The sequence below is a fragment of the Tyto alba genome, unplaced genomic scaffold (genome assembly GCF_018691265.1).
Source record: "Tyto alba isolate M040663 unplaced genomic scaffold, T.alba_DEE_v4.0 Super-Scaffold_2, whole genome shotgun sequence".
NCBI classification, from domain to species: Eukaryota; Metazoa; Chordata; class Aves; order Strigiformes; family Tytonidae; genus Tyto; species Tyto alba.
This window is the reverse complement of record NW_024881282.1, coordinates 77,348,046-77,366,939: the sequence shown is the minus strand read 5'-3', so window position 1 is coordinate 77,366,939 and position 18,894 is coordinate 77,348,046. Positions and strand designations below refer to the sequence as shown.

At 41.7% G+C, this 18,894-nt stretch overlaps 3 protein-coding genes across 5 annotated transcripts in view; 1 reads left to right on the top strand and 2 right to left on the bottom strand.

The window, feature by feature from the left end:
- The window catches only part of PHTF2 (putative homeodomain transcription factor 2), a 68,938-nt gene extending 67,093 nt beyond the window's left edge, over positions 1-1,845 (bottom strand). The window contains exon 1 of the mRNA XM_032996290.2: positions 1,756-1,845. The gene's annotated coding sequence lies outside the window, so the exon portion shown is untranslated. The remainder of the gene's footprint in view (positions 1-1,755) is intronic.
- A 515-nt stretch (positions 1,846-2,360) lies between these two features.
- TMEM60 (transmembrane protein 60) lies at positions 2,361-6,940 on the top strand. 2 transcript variants are annotated; one of them, XM_042792018.1, is made up of 3 exons: positions 2,361-2,565; positions 3,102-3,237; positions 6,383-6,940. In XM_042792018.1, the coding sequence occupies exon 3, from the start codon at positions 6,425-6,427 to the stop codon at positions 6,827-6,829; it is 405 nt and encodes a 134-aa protein (XP_042647952.1). In that variant the 5' UTR covers positions 2,361-2,565; positions 3,102-3,237; positions 6,383-6,424; the 3' UTR covers positions 6,830-6,940. The 2 variants fall into 2 exon arrangements, with proteins under 2 accessions (XP_042647952.1, XP_032852090.1); XM_032996199.2 differs by lacking the exon at positions 3,102-3,237 and having other exon boundaries at positions 2,363-2,565.
- Positions 6,941-6,977: 37 nt separating this feature from the next.
- Positions 6,978-18,894, bottom strand: part of RSBN1L (round spermatid basic protein 1 like) — a 65,831-nt gene continuing 53,914 nt past the window's right edge. For both annotated transcript variants that reach the window (XM_042792016.1, XM_042792017.1), the window contains 2 exons: positions 17,282-17,390; positions 6,978-17,191 (listed from right to left, as the gene is read on the bottom strand). In XM_042792016.1, the coding sequence (XP_042647950.1) occupies positions 16,535-17,191; positions 17,282-17,390 (766 nt within the window). In that variant the 3' untranslated portion in view covers positions 6,978-16,534. The remainder of the gene's footprint in view (positions 17,192-17,281; positions 17,391-18,894) is intronic.

The following is an 18,894-nucleotide window of genomic DNA, read 5'->3' as shown; positions in this document are numbered from 1 at the left end:
TATCCTTTCCAGAGAGTCATAAATGAAGAGACAAATCAAAAATGACCACCAAAACCTTCAGAGCTATGTGAATGGCCAAATGCATACAACTATTTATAACAGAGATTTATTCACAGAACACTTTTAGCCTCTAACTCCAGGAAAACAAAAATGTCTCATGCCAAGCACTAATGTATATAACAGAAATACATCCTTCTACCTCTTAGTGACCACTCTAAGTGCAGCTAAAGATACTAGGATTCACTTACTAAGATTAACAGGTTATTTCAAGTGATGCACTTCTCCCTGATAAAACAGATACCACCATCTGTTTAACAGCATCAGCAGGAAGATATAAGCAGGCAAATTACTGATGACACACTGTATTTAGTCTCACTCCTATTAAAGAACTCATGTATCAAAATTGTAAAACCAGCTGTATTTTCTGTAGGAATGTTTCATCACAAAGAATTTCAGAATGTTAATTAAAGTACTTTCAACAAGTCAGGTTTTCCAATTAATTACTTTTTCCAGTTAATTATATGACAGATGGATAAGACACTGGCAAATCTGGAACAAAACACAAGACTCAGCAGCATTACTTTTCAAGTGACCGATAATATATAAAAGCAATAATGACAAAATAACAAGCATAGAGCTGGAGAATATGAACTAAAACTGTCACTGAATCTGATACACCTGAGCTACATGCACCCAGGGAGTATGTATGAAAAACACAAGAAGCTGACACCTGGATAGTTCCACTACTGCATAATCATCTTCCCCCACTGCGCTCTCCTTTGTTTCTGATGGAAAAGACAGCAAATAAAGAGTTTATCAGCGAAATTAATACGACAGAAGAAATTTTAACTCACGGGAAGCAGCCTAACATTGAGATTCCCCAATTGGAAACCAAGGACAACACATAAGCTGTGGACAGGTTGTCACTGGGTTAGGCGGAAAAGGAAGGAAAGGAGTAAGGAATAGAAAGAAAGCACCAATGGAAGAGGAAGGAGTGTAGAATACAAGAGTACAGAAAAAGATGAGATCAGAGATGAAGGTAAAGATGCTGAAATTTAGGACCTTCAAATGAAAGGGGGGAAAAAAAAGTTCCACCACCTGACACACAGGCGTTAAAGCGGCTCCGGATGGATTAAAGCAACTTACCAAGGAAAAGGCGCGTTGTAGCAGAAGTCAGACTTAGCAAGCAGCAATACCGCGCAGGGCGGCGGGCAGCCGCTCAAGCCCTGCGCGCATCGCCGCCCGCCCACAGCGAGCCCCGCGCCCGGAGCCGCCCGCACCTGATGCGGTTACACGGCGCGGCGGGCAGGGCCCGCTCCGCCGCCGCCCCGGTGCGGACACCCGCGCTGCCCCCCGCCTGAGGGGGACCTCGGCTCCGCGGAGGCCGCGGGCCTGCCCGCCCTCCCCCCGGCCGGGCTGCCCCGCTCCGGGCGGGCGGGACGCCCCCGGCGCGGCGGCAGACCCGCTCTCGCCGCCCGGCCAGGGGAAGCCGCGGCGGGCGGACGGACGGACGGACGGACGGCTCCGCCGCGCCCCGCCAGAGATGCGCGTACCGCCCCGCCGCCCCCCGCACCGAGCGGGCAGCCCCGCTCCCGCCCAGCCGCTCGGCCCCTTCCCCAGCCGCGCCGGGAACTTGGCTCCCCGCTTCTCCCTCCGCTCCCGCCGCGGCGGGGATGCCTCCGCGGCGCCCCCCCGTCTCCTCCTCCTCCCCCCCCCCCCCCCCCCCCCGGTGACTGCGGCGGGTCCCGACCTTACCGGTCGCCCGATGCCGCGGCCAGGCGGCGGAACGGACCAGCGCGCGCCGCACACAACGGCGGCGAGGGGAGCGCGAGACGGCGAGGAGGCGGCGAGCACGCGCGAGGCAACAGCTGGGGGGGGGGGGGGGGGGGAGGGGGGGGAAGGAGAGGGGAGGGAAAGGGGAGGGGGGGAGGAGGAGGAGGAGGCACGCGCCCGAGCGGCGGCGGCAGCGGCAGCAACAGCGCGCCACCCGGGAAGGCGCGCGCCACCGAGCCGCGGGGCGGGGCCAACCGCAAACCCAGCCATCAGCGCCCCCGCCGCCTGCGAGGGTAGGGCCGAGAGCGTGAGTGGCGGCGGCGCTGACCAACGAGAGCGGGGATGGAGGGAAGGGGGGGGGGTTTGCTGCTTGACGGACAGCTCCCTGGGACGGAGGCGGGGCCGCTGTGAACAGACAGCCTCCTGCACGAATTGGCGGCAACGAGGAGGGAGGGAGTGGAGCACAGGGCTGAAGGGCCGCCGGCCGTGAAGGGCGTGGCCCGACCTTGATGGGCGTCGCCACGACCGAGTAGCTGGGGGGCGGGGGATTAAGTTGATTGACGCCGCCGCTACCCAGTGGTAGCGGGGCGCGGCAGGACGTGCGTCCCCGCTGCCCAATAACCAGGCTCGGAAAGCGGTCGGTTTCCTGGGGATGGGAAGAGCCCGGTTGCTCCCTCGGCTGCGCGCTGGCTCCGCGTAGCCGGGCGGGCGGCGCGGGGGATGTGCCGGGACCCTGCGCGGGGCGGCGGGTCAGTGCGAGGGCGGCGGCGCAGGGAGGCCCGGGCCCCTGCGGTAGGTAGCGGGTGAGGGAGGGAGCGGGCTTTCACCTCAGGTTCCCGCGCCGCGCGCGCCCTCCCTCAGGCGGGCAGGGCCCCCGCCGCGCTTGGGCCTCCCCAGGGGAGCCTCGGGTGAAGGCTGGCTCGGCCCCGGGGTAGACGGTGCAGGCGGCGGGGCCGGCAGGGAAGGCCGGAGCGGCCGGGGAGCGCTGAGGAGGGGCGGGAAAGCCGGGGGGGGGGGGCGGGCCGCCTCGCTCTGCGGCGCTCCGGGCTCGGCCCTGCCCCGCTGCTCCGGCGGCTGCCTGAGCCTCGGCCCCGGCTTCCCGAGCTGCCGCCGCCCGGGGCGCCTGGCGCTCCCCGGCACCCCCGGGCTGCGGCGGGCGGAGCCGGGTGAGGGTGGCGGCCGTGCCCGCCCGGGCTGGGAACAGCCGGGCGTCTTCAGAGGGCCGCGGGCTTTGCTTAGCCCGGCATCCGCGGCTGGTTCGCCAGTTTCCTCGTTCAGTTTCTCTGAATAGTTTCTGATTTTTTATTTTTTTTTTGTTTACCCCCTAGCCAAATTTAGCACTCGGGAGTCTCTATTTCGCTGAAAAATAGCAAAACAAGCACTCCAGTTAAGGGAATGTTCTTGCTTGACTTTATTTGCGCTTTTAAATCTGCATAGATTACCCGAACTAAGAATGCACCGACGGTGAGGAGAACTTGTGAACACTTAACCTGTATTCATATGAGACTAGTTTAAATGTGGTTTTAAAACGGGGCTATTGGTGTATTTCTTTCTAGGTATTAAATTACTCATACCTACTGAATCGGCTTTAAAATGTCATTTAAGCAAGCTAGAATTCTATTTAATTTGGATTCAGTGTAATATTATTTTCTGAACTTTGTTAGGCAATGCTTGAGGTTTAAATTTAAGTTTGTAGATATGTGTTATCATTAACATTGAGCTGAATGTCATGTGTAAGTTTCCCGCCTCTTTGCTTTTTTCCTTCTGAACAGAATGTAATTAGATATCATAATATTCTCATTATGTAGATCATCCCACCAAGGTCAGTAATGTTACTTAGATAGTGTTTCTCATTACTGAAAATTGTCAGTTCCTACTAATTGCATGAGTCCTATAAGGAGTCAGAAGCTTTTTTTTTTAATTATTTTTACAGTGCCTTTTACATTCCTTCAGTGTTTTCATAGAAGTGCTAGTTCAGACTTGCACCACAGCTGCATCCTTTTTCCAGTGCTAACCATCTTGAGATAGCTGGCCTGTAGCTGAGAATCTGCCAATAATCTCCTTCCTTTCCTAATGGGAGATGGTAAAGTGCTCCATGTAATCAAACCCTTCATCACTACATCAGCTGTATCCCCAGCTGCCAGTCTTAAAAATTTGGTAGCTTCCTTTACTTGGACTATAGAACTATAATATCTCAAAAGCACACTTGGTGTACTTGGTTCTTGAGTTTTCATCACAAAAGGCTCTAATTGAATGGAGCCTCGCAGTCCTGCCCAGTCTTCCAGTTCCATCTCTTAATTAGGTCAGAGAAAGGTAGCATAACGTCCATCGCTGAGTTTTCTACCTGTGCTTTTGAAAATTGTTACAAAGTGGTCCTAAACACTTAGGAAAACTGAGAATTTTTTTAATCAAGTGACCAACCTTCAAATTGAGTAGCTCCATCTTCAGCAGCTTTCTATTTCCTCCAGAGACAGCTGATAGCACCTTCTTTGAGTATCTGATAACCTGATAGCTCTAACAGTGTTGAATTATTTTTTTTTTCCTTTCAGGCCCAAGTTTCCAGCATGTTTCTTTGGTTTCCGCTTTCTCCCACTTGCTAATAAGAGCTTCTCCTTCTTGTAGTATCTGTAGCATTGATTTCTAGAACTACTTTTCAAAAACATTCTCATGAAGGGAATGTTGAAACTTCATTTTAGATCTCTACTCACTTCACTTTAGCTGCAGACTTGCACTTGAGAATATCGGGAATGTTTTTGAAATACTCCAAGCAGGTTATAGCAATTGTTCTGTAATCCTGTGCACCTACCAGCTGGTTAGGTATGTTTCTATAACAAGAAAAGAGCAATGCTATCAAAACCTCCTCCAACTTTTTGTCTACTTACCAACTAATTCTCCTGTTGAGTGTCACTGCTAAACTTTTCGCCTTCCCTAAGGAGGTGTCTCAGTTCCACCCTGCCAGTGACTGGCTTTCCCCAGACCCTTAGTGAGCTGAGCAGAACTGAAGCAGCAAAAAGTAAAATATTAAAATCCTATTTTATTTTTTTTTCTTTTTTTGCTAGTTTAGCTCAAGGAACTGGCCTGTTCTGGATCACACAAGTGTCAGCCCTAACACAAGGGAGGGGGTGCACGGACAGTAACTCTCAGTTTAGATTATTTTAGGCTAAATTGAGTAATTTCCTTAAGAGAAATCCCACTACTATCCACCAAATCAAATCTATTGAAACTTCAAACCCAGACTGAACAGAAAAATAGGTCTGTTGAAATGTGTATCAGAAGACACAGATTTAAATTGTAGGATAGTTTTAGTGGTGTAGAAGAATGTTATCCTTTACCTCTAATGTAGCAGGTCATCTCCTAACCAGTGAAGGCAGCAGCTTTTACTTCCCTCCATTTGGTTCTGATGCTTACCTGAGCACAAAGTTGGTTCAGTTTGCTACTCTGGCAAAAAAATAACCCAGTTAAAAAGAAAAAGGTGCTAATAGATTCCTGCTTGTTCAGTGAGTTTAATAGGTTTAACTAGGAAGCAGCAGCAGTTTGTGGCCAGGGACACTGAGGAGGCAGCGGGGAAGCAGGTCTTGTCCTTCCCTTGTGGCATCTGGTGGTGAGGATTAGATGCTTTGGAAAACATGACCTCACTTTCAGTAATTTAAATATTCTTGTAATCTGGAACAAATCAAAGCTCAGTTTCTTATTTCAAATGAAAGAATATCAGTGTTCTAAAGGGGATTATCAAATTTCTAAAAATCTGATTTTTAAAAAAGAAACCTATTTCAGCACCATTTTACTGGTATATACTATCTGTCTTTGTAGCTTGAAATTTTCAGGAAAATCATAGTTCTTCTCACCCCTGCTTTTTATACTTGCAGTGAAAAGCTTCTGGCAGATGCAGTGGTAAAAGCCTTTCAGTCAGGAATATAAAAACTAATTTTTATGACTGTAGTGGCAGATGCACTTGTCCTTGTTTTTCTTCTGTCATGACTACATAGAAATTTAAATATACTACCAAGCCAATAAACCTAAATAATGTTCCTGTCAGCCAGTGTCTGCATACTTTAGATACCTGCCAGCAAGCAAACATCTGTAGCTTTTAGTAGTTTTAAGAGTGCTGCTTGACAGAAAGTGGGAGTAGTGCTTACTGGTTCACTGCAGCTGCAGCTCTGCCGACTACAAGATCTTTCTGATGGTTTGTTACTTCTGCTTGTTGGTTGGTTTACATTTTACTATGATTATTTTGTTATAGGGAGAGAACTGTTAGGTATATCTTCAAGTATTAACTATGAGTGCCTCAGTACTGGAGGAAAACCAATCTTAACATTCTTAGCACACAAAAATCTGTACATGAGTTAGCTAGTTTAGGATTAAAGCATAATGCTTCACAGAACCAGTTTAAATGAAGGCAGTTTACACAGCTGACTTGAGGCACTTAAATGGTGGACAGGACAAAACAGAGTGCTTCACTGAGAATGATAGCTATAACATTCTAAGTATGCAGGCCAGGTTAGAAGGGGTGGGAAATCAAGAACAAGAAATTAGTCACCTTTAAGGGCTGTGCCTCATGATTGTGTAGTGACATCTTTTGATGCCTCCCCCTGGTCTTTTGTTTTGTTAGGTTGTTGCTGGCAGTGCAAGACCTCCTTTCAAGGCTGTTTAAATGAGAATGTCCCTGGCACAGAGAGTACTACTGACCTGGCTTTTTACATTACTCTTCCTGATCATGCTGGTGCTAAAACTGGATGAGAAAGCACCATGGAACTGGTTCCTCATTTTTATTCCAGTCTGGATATTTGATACTATTCTTCTAGTTATGTTAATTGTGAAAATGGCTGGACGTTGCAAGTCTGGCTTCGACCCTCGCAATGGCTCCCAAAACATCAAGAAGAAAGCCTGGTATCTCATTGCAATGCTACTTAAATTAGCTTTCTGCCTTGCCCTCTGTGCTAAACTGCAGCGATTTACTACGATGAAACTAGCCTATGTATTTATCCCTTTGTGGGCCTTGCTTATTGGGGGTATGGTGGAACTTGGATACAATATCTTCTATGTACGAAGAGACTAAGCTATACTATGGTGTTTTCAACACTGATATTGATACCAAATTACTGGATTATTATAGTTTTGCCACAAACTTGACTTCCAAATTAGAAAGCCAAATAAGGAAACAATCAAGCTGGAGACTTTATCTAAACCAGGCTGAAGACTGAAAGTAGACTTGCTCCATTTTTTTATTTCAAAACTGTCACATATGCTCTTGTAAATAAAAGTATTTGTTCAACATAAGCTGTTCTAATACAATTATTATTTGTTACATGGAATAAGATACAGGCTCTTCACATGCAGGTAGATCTTCTCAAAAGAACCACAAGTGTTCTACCAGCATATTCAGCACACTGGGTAATCCATGGAAGGAGGACTACTACATTTGCTGTCACTCAAGAAATAACCAGTTAACAGTAATTTCTAAAATGTGCTAGATCTGCTTTAAGAATCAGTAACAATTGATAGTTGCCAAAAGAAGCAAAAAAGGATTGACTCAGCATTTTCTTTTTGACAGTGAGAATCCACTTCCAGTCTGAAAGACTAAAAATAAGCCATTTTAAGCTGCTGAAACAGACAGTAACCAGTATGTTTATGTAGAGAAAAAAGTAGCTGAACTGTGCCAGCAATCCATGATCCAGAGAAGAGGGAGACAATGGTGGTTACCCTTCTAAATCACCAGTGCTGTAAAAGACTGCAGCTATGCGGTGAGTTCTGTAATGCATTTTTAACTGCAGGAAGTGGTATTTTAATAAGGAAGATGTCTTTTAATGCCCTAGTATGTTAAATCTCCAGGAGCAAAGCCTTAGCTTTATGGAGTACTGGCAAACTCAGATATGAATAAATTAACTTTTTCAAGTAACAAATGCAATGAATGGGACTTCTGGGGAAAGCTGGAACCATGAGTCTATTTTGTGGACTGTAAGTGCTCTTCCAGGAGCTACAAGAACACCAAATTCAAATGTAAGAGTTGTCTATGACATTATTAATGTGCATGCTGAAGATACTGATCCATGTACACCTCCTGGGTACAAAAGAATGTCTAATGAATGAAAAGAGCCCAGTGACTAGATCAAAGTGTCTCTCAATTTTAATTGTGTACATCCAACTGTACTTGTTGGTTTAAAAAAAAAAAACTCCCTGAATTGTTTGGATTTACTTGTGCTGTTACACATATGTGGGCATAAATACATAGGAACCATATTATTGGAGACTGTTGAAAGGGCTTTATCTAGGAAAACCACTTGTTCCATTCTAAGGCAATGGATCTCAAGTCAGATTATCAGGTAACAAATTATCTTCAGAAAGAATTTAGCATGTTGGTTTTAGTGTGGTTGACTGTCCTACCTTGTTAAAGGAGAAACCAAGCAATGACAAAAAAAGTCAAAAAATCTTTGATCATTAGCTGTTAAAAAAACCAAAATATTTATAATCCCTTTATTATAATAAAAATAACACATCAGTTTTTACTAAGCAAAGCCCTGTACTCAGCTCCAGTTTATAAACATCACGCAATTTATGGAGATCTGAAACTAATGTTTGGAAATATCTTCCCCTCAGTGCCTATCAGGAACAGTTATTTTTTGAGAGATGTAGCTGTGCCCTACTTATTTCTGAAATATTTTTTGTGTTTGTGAGAGACTTTTGGCCCACTCAGATGAGGCTGTTGTGAAGAACTGGCTTCCTTTACCATCTCTGTGATTTTTTCAAGTTAAAATGGCGCTTGGGATTAGGGTTAGCTGCAGGGAGGGAAGAAGAGTATTCACCGCCGTGGGTGTTCTTGGGCCTGCTGAAAATAGGAAATGCAAGAGCAAGCACACACATATATACATGCTATATGTAAGTATATGTATGCGTGCATATATATGGTATAGATAATATGCTTAATTTGTACACCCAATGTCAGTTTTTCAAGCAGTTCTTTGGTTCTGTCAAATGGAAACAGGGGTCTCCGAGGTTTCTAGGATGCAATACTCCAGGTGTGTCCTCTGGCAGGCAAGCTAAACCTCAAGTGGAATTCTCACTGGATGATTTTAAAATTGATGGAGAAGAAAGAGTACCTAAAGACCCACCTCCAATTAAGATCAACTTTTATGAACCACTTCACAAACACTGATGCAAATATGTAACAACCACGTAAGCGTTTCAGACAAGACATATATAAGCATATATAGACACACTCATCTCCAGCAAGCATAAAACCAAGTTCCCATAGTCTTTCCCCAGCCGATGCTTACCACAGAATAAAAAGCAGAAAAGCCTTGTTCATGCTATGCCAAAAAACCCCACACTGCTCAGAAGCACAGAGCAGCCTTCCTCCGTCAAGCCAATGATGTTAACAGATCATTATAACTTAACACAACAAACGATGGAAGAATAGGAACTAGCCTCATTAGGACTGGGTATATTATTAGCAAGATGGGCCACAAATGGTGACTCTGCCCCCTTAATAAACCCCTTCTATTTCACAGATACAACAATTGGCTGAAAGTTTGGCATCTCTAATTAACAACAATTGAACACAGTTGTTTCAAATCTCCTTTTAATTGCTTCCTCTAATTCAACAGAAAAAGATGAACTATTTCAGTGTTGCAGTTGCTGGTTTGTCTTTTGTGCCCACACCCCCCCCCCCCTTTTTTTTTTTTTTTTTTTTTTTAAAGTTTTACAAATTTTGGAATAAATGGTAATGATTTTGAAATCTGAAGCAGACTTTTCTTTCCGCTGTCCTACAGAAGTCACAGACACATTGACTTCCTTTAGCACAAGATGAGATGCCTTTAGGACACAAGCCTTTGGAAGTGCTAAACTTTGTTGCAAGTTCCTAGTCCTTACAGAGATACTTTGGTAAGAGGAATATCTCTTTTGGCCTAGTATTTTGCATCAGACTTAACTGACCTAAACTGTGCTGACCCCTTTATACACACGCTCACTTTTTTGTGATACCAGAACTTCATTCAAAAGGACTTACAATACCAAACACACTGTGACCTTTCCAGAAGCTGTTACCTGTACTTGTAACTACCCTGTTCTCGAAGGCACAGGTCACAGATTTGAAATGGCATGAGTTCTCCTCACACTTTTTCTTAAATTTGCAGACTGATGGACTGATCTTCATTAAATAGAATGAAATGAGTGAAAAGCAGATTTGATGAAGTTGGCAGAGAAAAGGTGAAGTTGATGCCGAGACGGCTCATACTGATTTGTGAGAAATGGGCAGAAGGAAACTGAGCCGAGTTCCCAGCGCACCAAGGAACACATCCCAGTTACCCACAGCAGCTGGTGGGGCGTGTGGAGGGGAGAGCTTTGCCTTCAGCAGCTTAATCTGAAATGCAATTCAAAAGCTTTGCTGTTCTGAAATGAAACTGGAAGTATTTATCATATTTTGATGATATACATTACATACCTATTGATAAATACTGTATATGGAGATATATGATCTACTTTATACAAGTTTGAACAAATTGTGAGTATCTGCTTTTGTCAGATTAAGGAAAATACTTGATGCACGTGTGAAAGGTCATGAAACTAACATTTGCAATTACCTAGTCATACTACTTTTTTTCATTTGTCACCACTGTAGACTAGTATCCAGTTTTCTGTTCTTTTTATACTTGTAAAATACAATTATGTGATATACATCCTCACCTTCAACAAACTTTAACCTGAATGCTCTAAAGACATGTGTACATGAACCTAAAATGCACTGCTCGGCATGGGTGACAATATTAAAAAAGAAGCTACCACAGGACTAAGTCGCACAACAATTTAAGAGATGAAAGCACTGCTATTTTTGTGACATATATGCACAGTAGTACAGAAACAAAATCTTAAGAGTAACCTCATGGAAATTTTCATATTTTCCCAGTTCAAAAGTTGGGTGATGCAAAGGTATTGATGAACGTGAAATCTGAGACTCCCAGAATCTCAGAATTCTAACAATGTTAGGTGTTACCTATTTTAACACCACTACATTTTGGGAACAAATCACATTGGTTTTCAGTAATAAAGCTCCCAAATAACTACATCCTCAGGAAGCTCTTTTAATTTATTATCACAGAAAGCATAGCACTATCATGTAACACGTTTTTTTTTTTTTTTTTTTTTTTGTAATTAAGATTGAGGTAAAAAGAACTACGCCAAGTCGGAAAAGGGGTGTACCTTTTCATTGGACCTTTACTGTTTTGAGGTTTGGATGAAGTTAGTCTCCAATATGAACCTTTTATACCTGAACAGGGCCGGGTATCAACTTGCTGCTGAAAAGCATCAGGCTTTTGTGGACTAAGGCAATTTAAGGAATCACTGCAGTTGAATCTCTATGGTACTATTCAATAGTAAATCAACATTTTTTCCTTGTACTGAAGTTGGATAAAGAGTGGAAAAATCTGCACCTCGGTAACAGTATTTCCTTCAGTCTGCCTTTTCTAATAAAACCAGCATCACAAGCAGGCAAATGTAAGACAAGTCTTCATATAGCACAGAGCGTCAGCATAAGGGCAAGAAAGGAGAACCCAATCTTAAGTTTATCTGTGTTAGTTTTATCTCAGTCTTCCTTTTGGAGTTTATAAAGAAATCGCTGCTAAAATATGTTTTTTAGTCCCAAAACTTCATTTCTGAGATTAACAAAAGTTCTCAGCTGCATTGATTAGACAGACAAATACCTGAGTGTTATTCCTTGCTTATGACATAGCAGTCTTGACTTAGGTTACATTAGTCTTCCACACAGCTCTAATTCTCAAGGTCATCTTCTTGAGAGACTTAAGAAGTAGCTTTCTCAGCTATTTTGTCTTGAGACAACCAGATAAAAATGGTGCCATAAAAAGCACAGTTCTTACAACACAGGCCTTAGCTCTACCATACATTGCACTTTCATTTGGATAGATTGGAAATGGACTGGTAAAGAAAACATCAAAATACTTATTGACAAATCAAACTTGATAAAAATAGAAGTTTAAACTGCTGTTTTAATCAATATTTGTATTAGATTATCATAACTGTACACCAAATATTAAAGGACTATTTAGGACTAATGCCCTCATCAGTAGGCTCATCTATCAGCATGACCAGAACATGAGAAGATCAGTGTTTAGCTGGCACTCAAGTACAGCACGGCTCTGAAGCAGAGGAAATATTAGCATCATAGCACAGAGAAAAACAGTGGTTAGAATATAATACACTAAATTCGCAAAGTCAGTATCCCTGATGATTCTAATAGAAATAGCAACCTAAATATCGTGAAGTTAATCACTGCTTCTGAACAGAACACAAAATAATTGGCATTTCTAAGAAAAATAAAATGAGTGACTGATGGGAATCAGTTTTCCCAAATTTTCCCATGTACGCAGCAAATTCAGTGGGATCTGCACAAAATATCACTATCACCTATTATACAGTTTTTAAAGTGCATTTCATCCGTTTGAGAAAGTAGTAAAATATCAGTTGAACACAGTGCTCACAATCAAAGAAAACATTCTCAACAATGTCATTCACAGCGAAGCACAGATCAGTGGGAATTTGTCCATTTCCAACTTGTTTACATCCACAGTCAGGTAACAAGCACTGGTCTGCCCAAAGACAAGGTTCTCTACATATTTGACCACTAGAAAAAAATTAATAAAATTACACTTGAGAAGCCTGCAAAGTTCTTTTATCTCTTGATCAGAATTAGTACAGTTTTCATACTAGTAGGGTCAGGTGGCAGCCTACCGTCTCACAACAGTTCATTTTGCCAATGAGCATGGAGAAAACATGGATTTATTTCAATCAATTCAGCATCCTTACTCACATGCAGGTATTAGAAAACAGTCATTTTGATCAATGAATACCAATCCCATGTTTCTTGGAAGACTTATTAAATTTTCCAAATATGTAATGTTCAGATCTGTTTCACAGCATTCTACTATTTTATGTTTCCATTTCCTACATCATTTGCAATGCCAACTTATTTACTGTGCACATACATATCTGCTTAAAAATCAATTTTATTTATCACCAAGGAATTCTTTCACAGATGAATACTTAAATCATTACCCTCTGAAATAATACTCTATTTCTAATACTAGATAGAATTAATATTTCAGTTAAAGAAGTATTGAAATATTCACTATAGTAACAAGGAAGGGAAAATCTGCATGCCGGCAGTACCTGTAATGAAAATGCTGTTTCAGAGTCAATTTGCAGGCATTTGGAGGGCTGGGGGGTGATACAACACTGAGTAACACTTGTATGTAACACATGAAGTCAGTTGCCAGTGAAATGCAAAAGATCTAGTAATTTAAAAAAAAAAAAAAAAAAAGAAAACTACCATCTTGAAAGCTATTGGTAGTGACAGTAACAATGCAATTCTTTGCTACCCACAAATATGGTACCAGTACCTAGGAAAACACGTCTAAATTTCTGCACATCATGTCATTAACTGCAAACGCACAGATGTCAATACCACTGCAGTACAGGCAATGGGCCTAAAGCAGATTTTTCCAATCTGCAGAACAACAAGGGCCAAGAGAGACAGCTAAAACACTGGAGATTTCAGCTGAAATAACAGGAAGATTTATATATAACTGAAATTCGAGGGGGGGAGACGGGGGCCAGAAGTAATAAGCAAAGACTAGTTTCAGTACATCAGAAGGCATGAAAGATTTATTGCTGAAGCAAAAGTCTGAATATGAAGTTGTACGTAGCAGGATTAAAAGTTAGAGCATAGGACCACTTGAAACCAAAGCAAGACCTTTGTCGGACTAATGAACATTTTGGGAGCTGAAATTCTCAGAAAAGGTACTCCTCTCTTAAAGAGAAACCGCATCAAAATGAATACACCACAGGTCGAGGACAAAAAACTTTTTTTTTTTTTTTTTTTTTTTTTTTTAAGAAAAAAAGCAAGGCAAGAAGTATACACTAATACAGCCAGTTGACACGGACTGTTTACACCTTTGAATACAAAGGGAGTTTTCTGACAGCCATTGGTAATCCCAGTATTGTTCATATTCCGTCTGCAAGGAATTCTGTCTAAAAATGAGAATCTAGTCTGTCTCAAAAATCAAAAATAAAGGATGCATAAAGATTGCAAAAACTTCCACTTTTTTTAATCTCTTAAAATTCTGAATCTGATTAAAAAAACAGAAAAAACTGAGTTGAAGATGCAGGCAATTTAGAAACAAAATTTCAGAACCAAGGCATACCTGAGCAGAAGTTTGAGGCCGTATCAGCCAAGACCACCGAGCATGTCTTCAAAAGGGAACAAAGTTCTACTCTTAAGTGTAAAGTTATGTTTGCTAAATCATTTTTAAAGATTTATTTCTTCAGTCTGGACAGGGCCTACGATGCAGAAAGTTGTGTGCTGTCAAAGGGGATGTGTACACTTCACTAAAATCTGACAGATTAAAAAAAAAAATACTTGAACCAGAATGATCAGCATACGGATCACCAGCATACAAAATTTTTTTTTTCCTCCCCCCCCAACTAAATAGTTGAGGTTTTCGTTTTTGCTTTTTTTAAAGAACAGCTGTATCTGGCGTGGCTGGGTTTGATAAAGCTGGAGCCTTCTGCTAGCCCCCTTGGAAAGCTGCATGTTTGGTACAACCTACAACCTGCAGCTCTTCTCTTTCACTGTTCTCCAACGGCTGGCACAGAGAGCGGGAATGGAAGGTTACATAATTGTGTATGGATGTTCATAAAGCCAAAGAGATTATGGGTGGAAGTTTCCAGATAATCCAAAAAACAAAGGGAGCCGAGACCACTGCTATCGGGAAGGCTCAAATTCTTACATGAACCAGTTAATTTTTCAATTCAGAATCTGCCAGAGTAATAACTTACCATGTCACACATGAATCATTTGCTCATGGCGTGAGGGGAAAGCAAGATCCCTGAGGCTGCAAAACTGGTAGTAATCTCTTAGCCAATGTTAAAGAAAATAGCAGTAAGACTCACAGACATATTAGCCACATCCAAGAGATTCATATTTCTATTGCTTCTCTAATACGTAATTATGGCTATGTAGCAGTAATAACTAAATCAGTACTTGAATTGCTAAACAATAATTCCTTGACAGACCTATTTTGGATTTAAACATATCAGGGCATTCATCTGTTAAATGGCTGATTTTAGTGCCAAGCATAAGTATGCAGTAACACCTTGAATTTTAACACAAATTTTAGGCAAAGAATGTTTACAACCAAAGGGCCTCAGGTAGTTGAACTAGGTATCACCTGGAAATCACATTGTTCTATTGCTACAAATGAAGACAAAAATAACAATTTAAAAAATCAGATGCACAGGGCTTTGGAAATAATAACAGACCCAGGACCTTAAATTTTAAACACTTAGTTGAAGGACTGGCTGTAGGGCAGCTTACTACTATTTGCAGCTACCTGAAAAAGAAATATCATTCAGATGTGTTTGAACTATACAGTAATATGTTACAGAAAGAATTAAATAAGTTAAATTACAGTGTTTTTGCCATTACTACATCAGATGCTAGCTAGCCTTGAAATCCTCTGCCCTCAGAACACGGCTTAAGAGAATGAAAGCATTCCACAGGTGGGGCAAGAAGAGAACAGTTAACTTGGACACCGCTGTTATTTTCTTAATGAAGTAACTCTTGCTTCCAAACTGGGACTCATGAGGAACCTTCCTACCAGACACACTGGCAAGTATCGTTATTGCCTGATGCTATCAGCATAGGGAGCAACTCAAACCCAAATGCGTCTCTGTGAATTACAGGCTACTGCTAACGTCGAGGCCTTTGTAACTTGACAAGTAACTATTTACTTTTTTCTTTTTAAATTTTAGTCAGATAACTGATTAAGTTGAGGGGCGGTTGTTGCTGTGTGTTTGGTTTTTAAGTGAAATGGATCTGTCTTAACTGTGGCTTGAGCAGGTGGAAGTGGCAAGCACGGAAGGGAGTTTGCTCCCTTGCACCAGCTCATCTCAAGAGATGCAGTCACTGGTAGCGCTCCCGGAGCCCACTGGGTGTCCAACTGTCCTCCACCACAGGGGAAGGTTTTGCCTCTGTTCCACACGAACATCTGACAGCAGGAGTTTGGGGAGTGCCTTTAATGAGCAACTCTAAGGAATCCTGTGAAGGGAGGACTGATTTTGCATTCTGACTAATCTTGATTTACAAAGAATGCCTCAGCTCTACCTCAGTTTGCTACAGCTCCTCACCCCACAACGGCGTAAGGGCATCGTCCTATGCATTAGTGCAGGTAGAAACATAACCATCTAGAGAGGCAGTTTAACTGAATTATTTTTTGCAGACCCAAAAATAAAACCAATCTGTTATTATGAACCTTTATTAAGCGGCTCACATTTCAGTATAAATCACACTAAAAAGATTTTTAAAAAAGATATTTACAACTACAGTGCTGACACATTTAAAATGAAAAAATTGGTATAAATAAGCTCTATGGAAAAGCCTGGAATTGTCAAAAAGAATTCTGGCTCATCTTACAAAAAATATATATGTTAAATGTCAGCTCTACTCTAAAACCTACAACTCAAAATTATTTAAAGACTTCTTTATGTTAAACCTGCAGTGTTTACAGTGCATCTGGCCCTAAGTGCTTTGATACTTCACAGTTATGGACAGGCACTGAGGAATGTTACAAAGCTACATAACTATTTTCTGTAACAGATGCGAAGGCAAGTCACAAACTTGCCTCACAGAATTTATGAATCTTTACATTATTACATCATTAAGTTTAAAAAGGAATTTAAAACCATATATACAAATTTAGCACAAAAAATCATCCTCTCTTTGTCCATGCACTTTTGGATATGATGAACTATGTTGTCTTGTATCATCCGGATGTATGTGACCTCCAGGGCATAACTTGCCTTGTAAGTCCTTGTTGCCAGGTTCAAATTTAGAATCCACTTCCAACTTAAATGCCGTCAACTCAACATGATCCAATCTAGTCTGAATGTTCTGGCCCCCAACCTCATTAGGTGCCACTGTCTTTTCAGCAAGATCAACATTCACGGGTTCTTCTTTTATTCGGTGAGATGCGACAGGTTCATGTTTTATCGGCATAAATTCCTGCTGCAGATACTTTGTCGGCAGAACTTCTGAAAATTTGGTGTCTTCGGAGGTAATTTTGCTCATCGTACAAATTCTGCTGTCAGTCTGAAGTCCAATAACCGAAGACTTGGAGTCTGCAGAGGTCCCTGCTTCAACAGTACTTGCATTTTGAGAAAGTTCTTCCTCTGAATGATATAGCTTGAGCCGGATGTGCCAAGCCAAACTGCACACAGCTGAAACTGTTTTGAACTGGTGCACAACATTCCTTGGAATAAAATAAATGTCATTATCAAACAACTGAATTCTGGCATATCGAATGCCTTCCCTTCGCAGTTGATTAAGTTTTGCATCATCAACCCACTGGACACACTGAAGGAAAAAAAGCAGAGGGGAAAAAAGGGTGAAAACTCCGATTTAGGACTCAGAGGACACCTGATCAACAGTTCATAGCATGCTTACCTGTGAGAGTGGAGGCTCATGCAAATCTAATTGCATTCGCTGAACTACCTCTAAGAAGTCTTCAGCATGAAAACAAATTACATCTTTGGTTATACGAGGCTGCTCAGACCTACAGAATAATAAGAATTGCACAGTCAGGGGACAAAACTAACATGCTACAGGAGAGTAATAAAATCTGCAAACAAAGATAAAGCAAATGATAAAAAAAAAAAAAACAAAAACAAAAAAAAAACCCACAAACCATTCTAGCACAACCTACATTTTGAACAAAAAAGATTGACTAAACTTGCTAATTCTCAAACACAACCTCATTAAACTGGTTAAACAAACTAACCACATTTTCTTTACAAGCAGCAGTAAAAGCAGCAGTAACAGGTCAACAAAACTCACTATTTTTAATTTTTCTTTTTAATTGACTTCTGTCTGCCTTGACACTGAAAGACATACGCCCCAGATACGCTGGGCTTACTCTGTCAGCATTAAAGTGACACACCCATCAGGTACCCCAAATTATGTAGCAGTCTGAGTAGTATTATGGCAAACACTGCTTAGTATCTTAGCCTTAAACATCTTGTTCAGAGTTAGTAGTAAAGCTGAACATACATTAAGCTGCCACAATGCTAGTAAGCAGCAAATACTGGCTACCTCTGCAAAACATTCTTAAAAATACATTCCTATTTGTGCTCACTAGAGAGCTACAGAAGAGCAAAATCTGAATTAGGGTTTGTCTCTGTATTAAAACTGTTAGAATTCATCTCTTGTTCCACATCTTTCCCAAAGAAACGCGAACCATTTATATAATTCCTCTTGAGACAAAACCAGATATCATCCTTATCACTTTCTGACCTAAAAGCCAAGCTCAGCTCTTCAACAGAAGCATATAAAACCAAGCTCCATGTGTTTGTTTTTGAGGGATGTTTGGTTTTTTAATATTTTTTTAGAAATGCAGTGATCTGAAGATTTCATTTATCTAGAATAAATCTCACACTGGACTAGTTTTGCAAGGAAAATTCATCAGCCAGACAGGCCCACAGGGCTGGGCAGCCCACCCCCACCCCCTCACCCTGCGCCCCACTGCCGCCACCTCCCCACAGCATCAAACTGGGCCACAGGTTTGGATTTACTGGGGCCCGGGGAGGATCTGATGCAGCAGAACAGTGTGATACATTTCAGAATGTATTTAATGGATGTTCAAGCGTTCTTTTTAAAAGCAAGATGATAATCAACTTATAGATAGATAGATAGATATGATGTTATTAATGTTCTAAGAAGCAGGCAATGATGTGCAGTTTGTTGGGCTCTTTAAATTGATGAGACATGTTTATTTTATTTAGGTCATAACCTCAATAAAGCAAAAAATAACCAGAGTCAGGCTATATTCAGGGCAAAAAAAAAACATACCAGATTAAATACTGAAAGTATTCTGGAGAGAATTTTCAGACCATATATTTTGCTTGCAATTTTACAAAGATTAAAATGTCTCTATACTTTGGTCCATATACTCCTAAAGAGGATTTAAGCACTGAAAGCAAAAAACTTATAGAAATATCTCTAATCAGTGGCATAAAAACATATTCGCTATATTAATCTACTTTTTATAATGCAGATGTTTT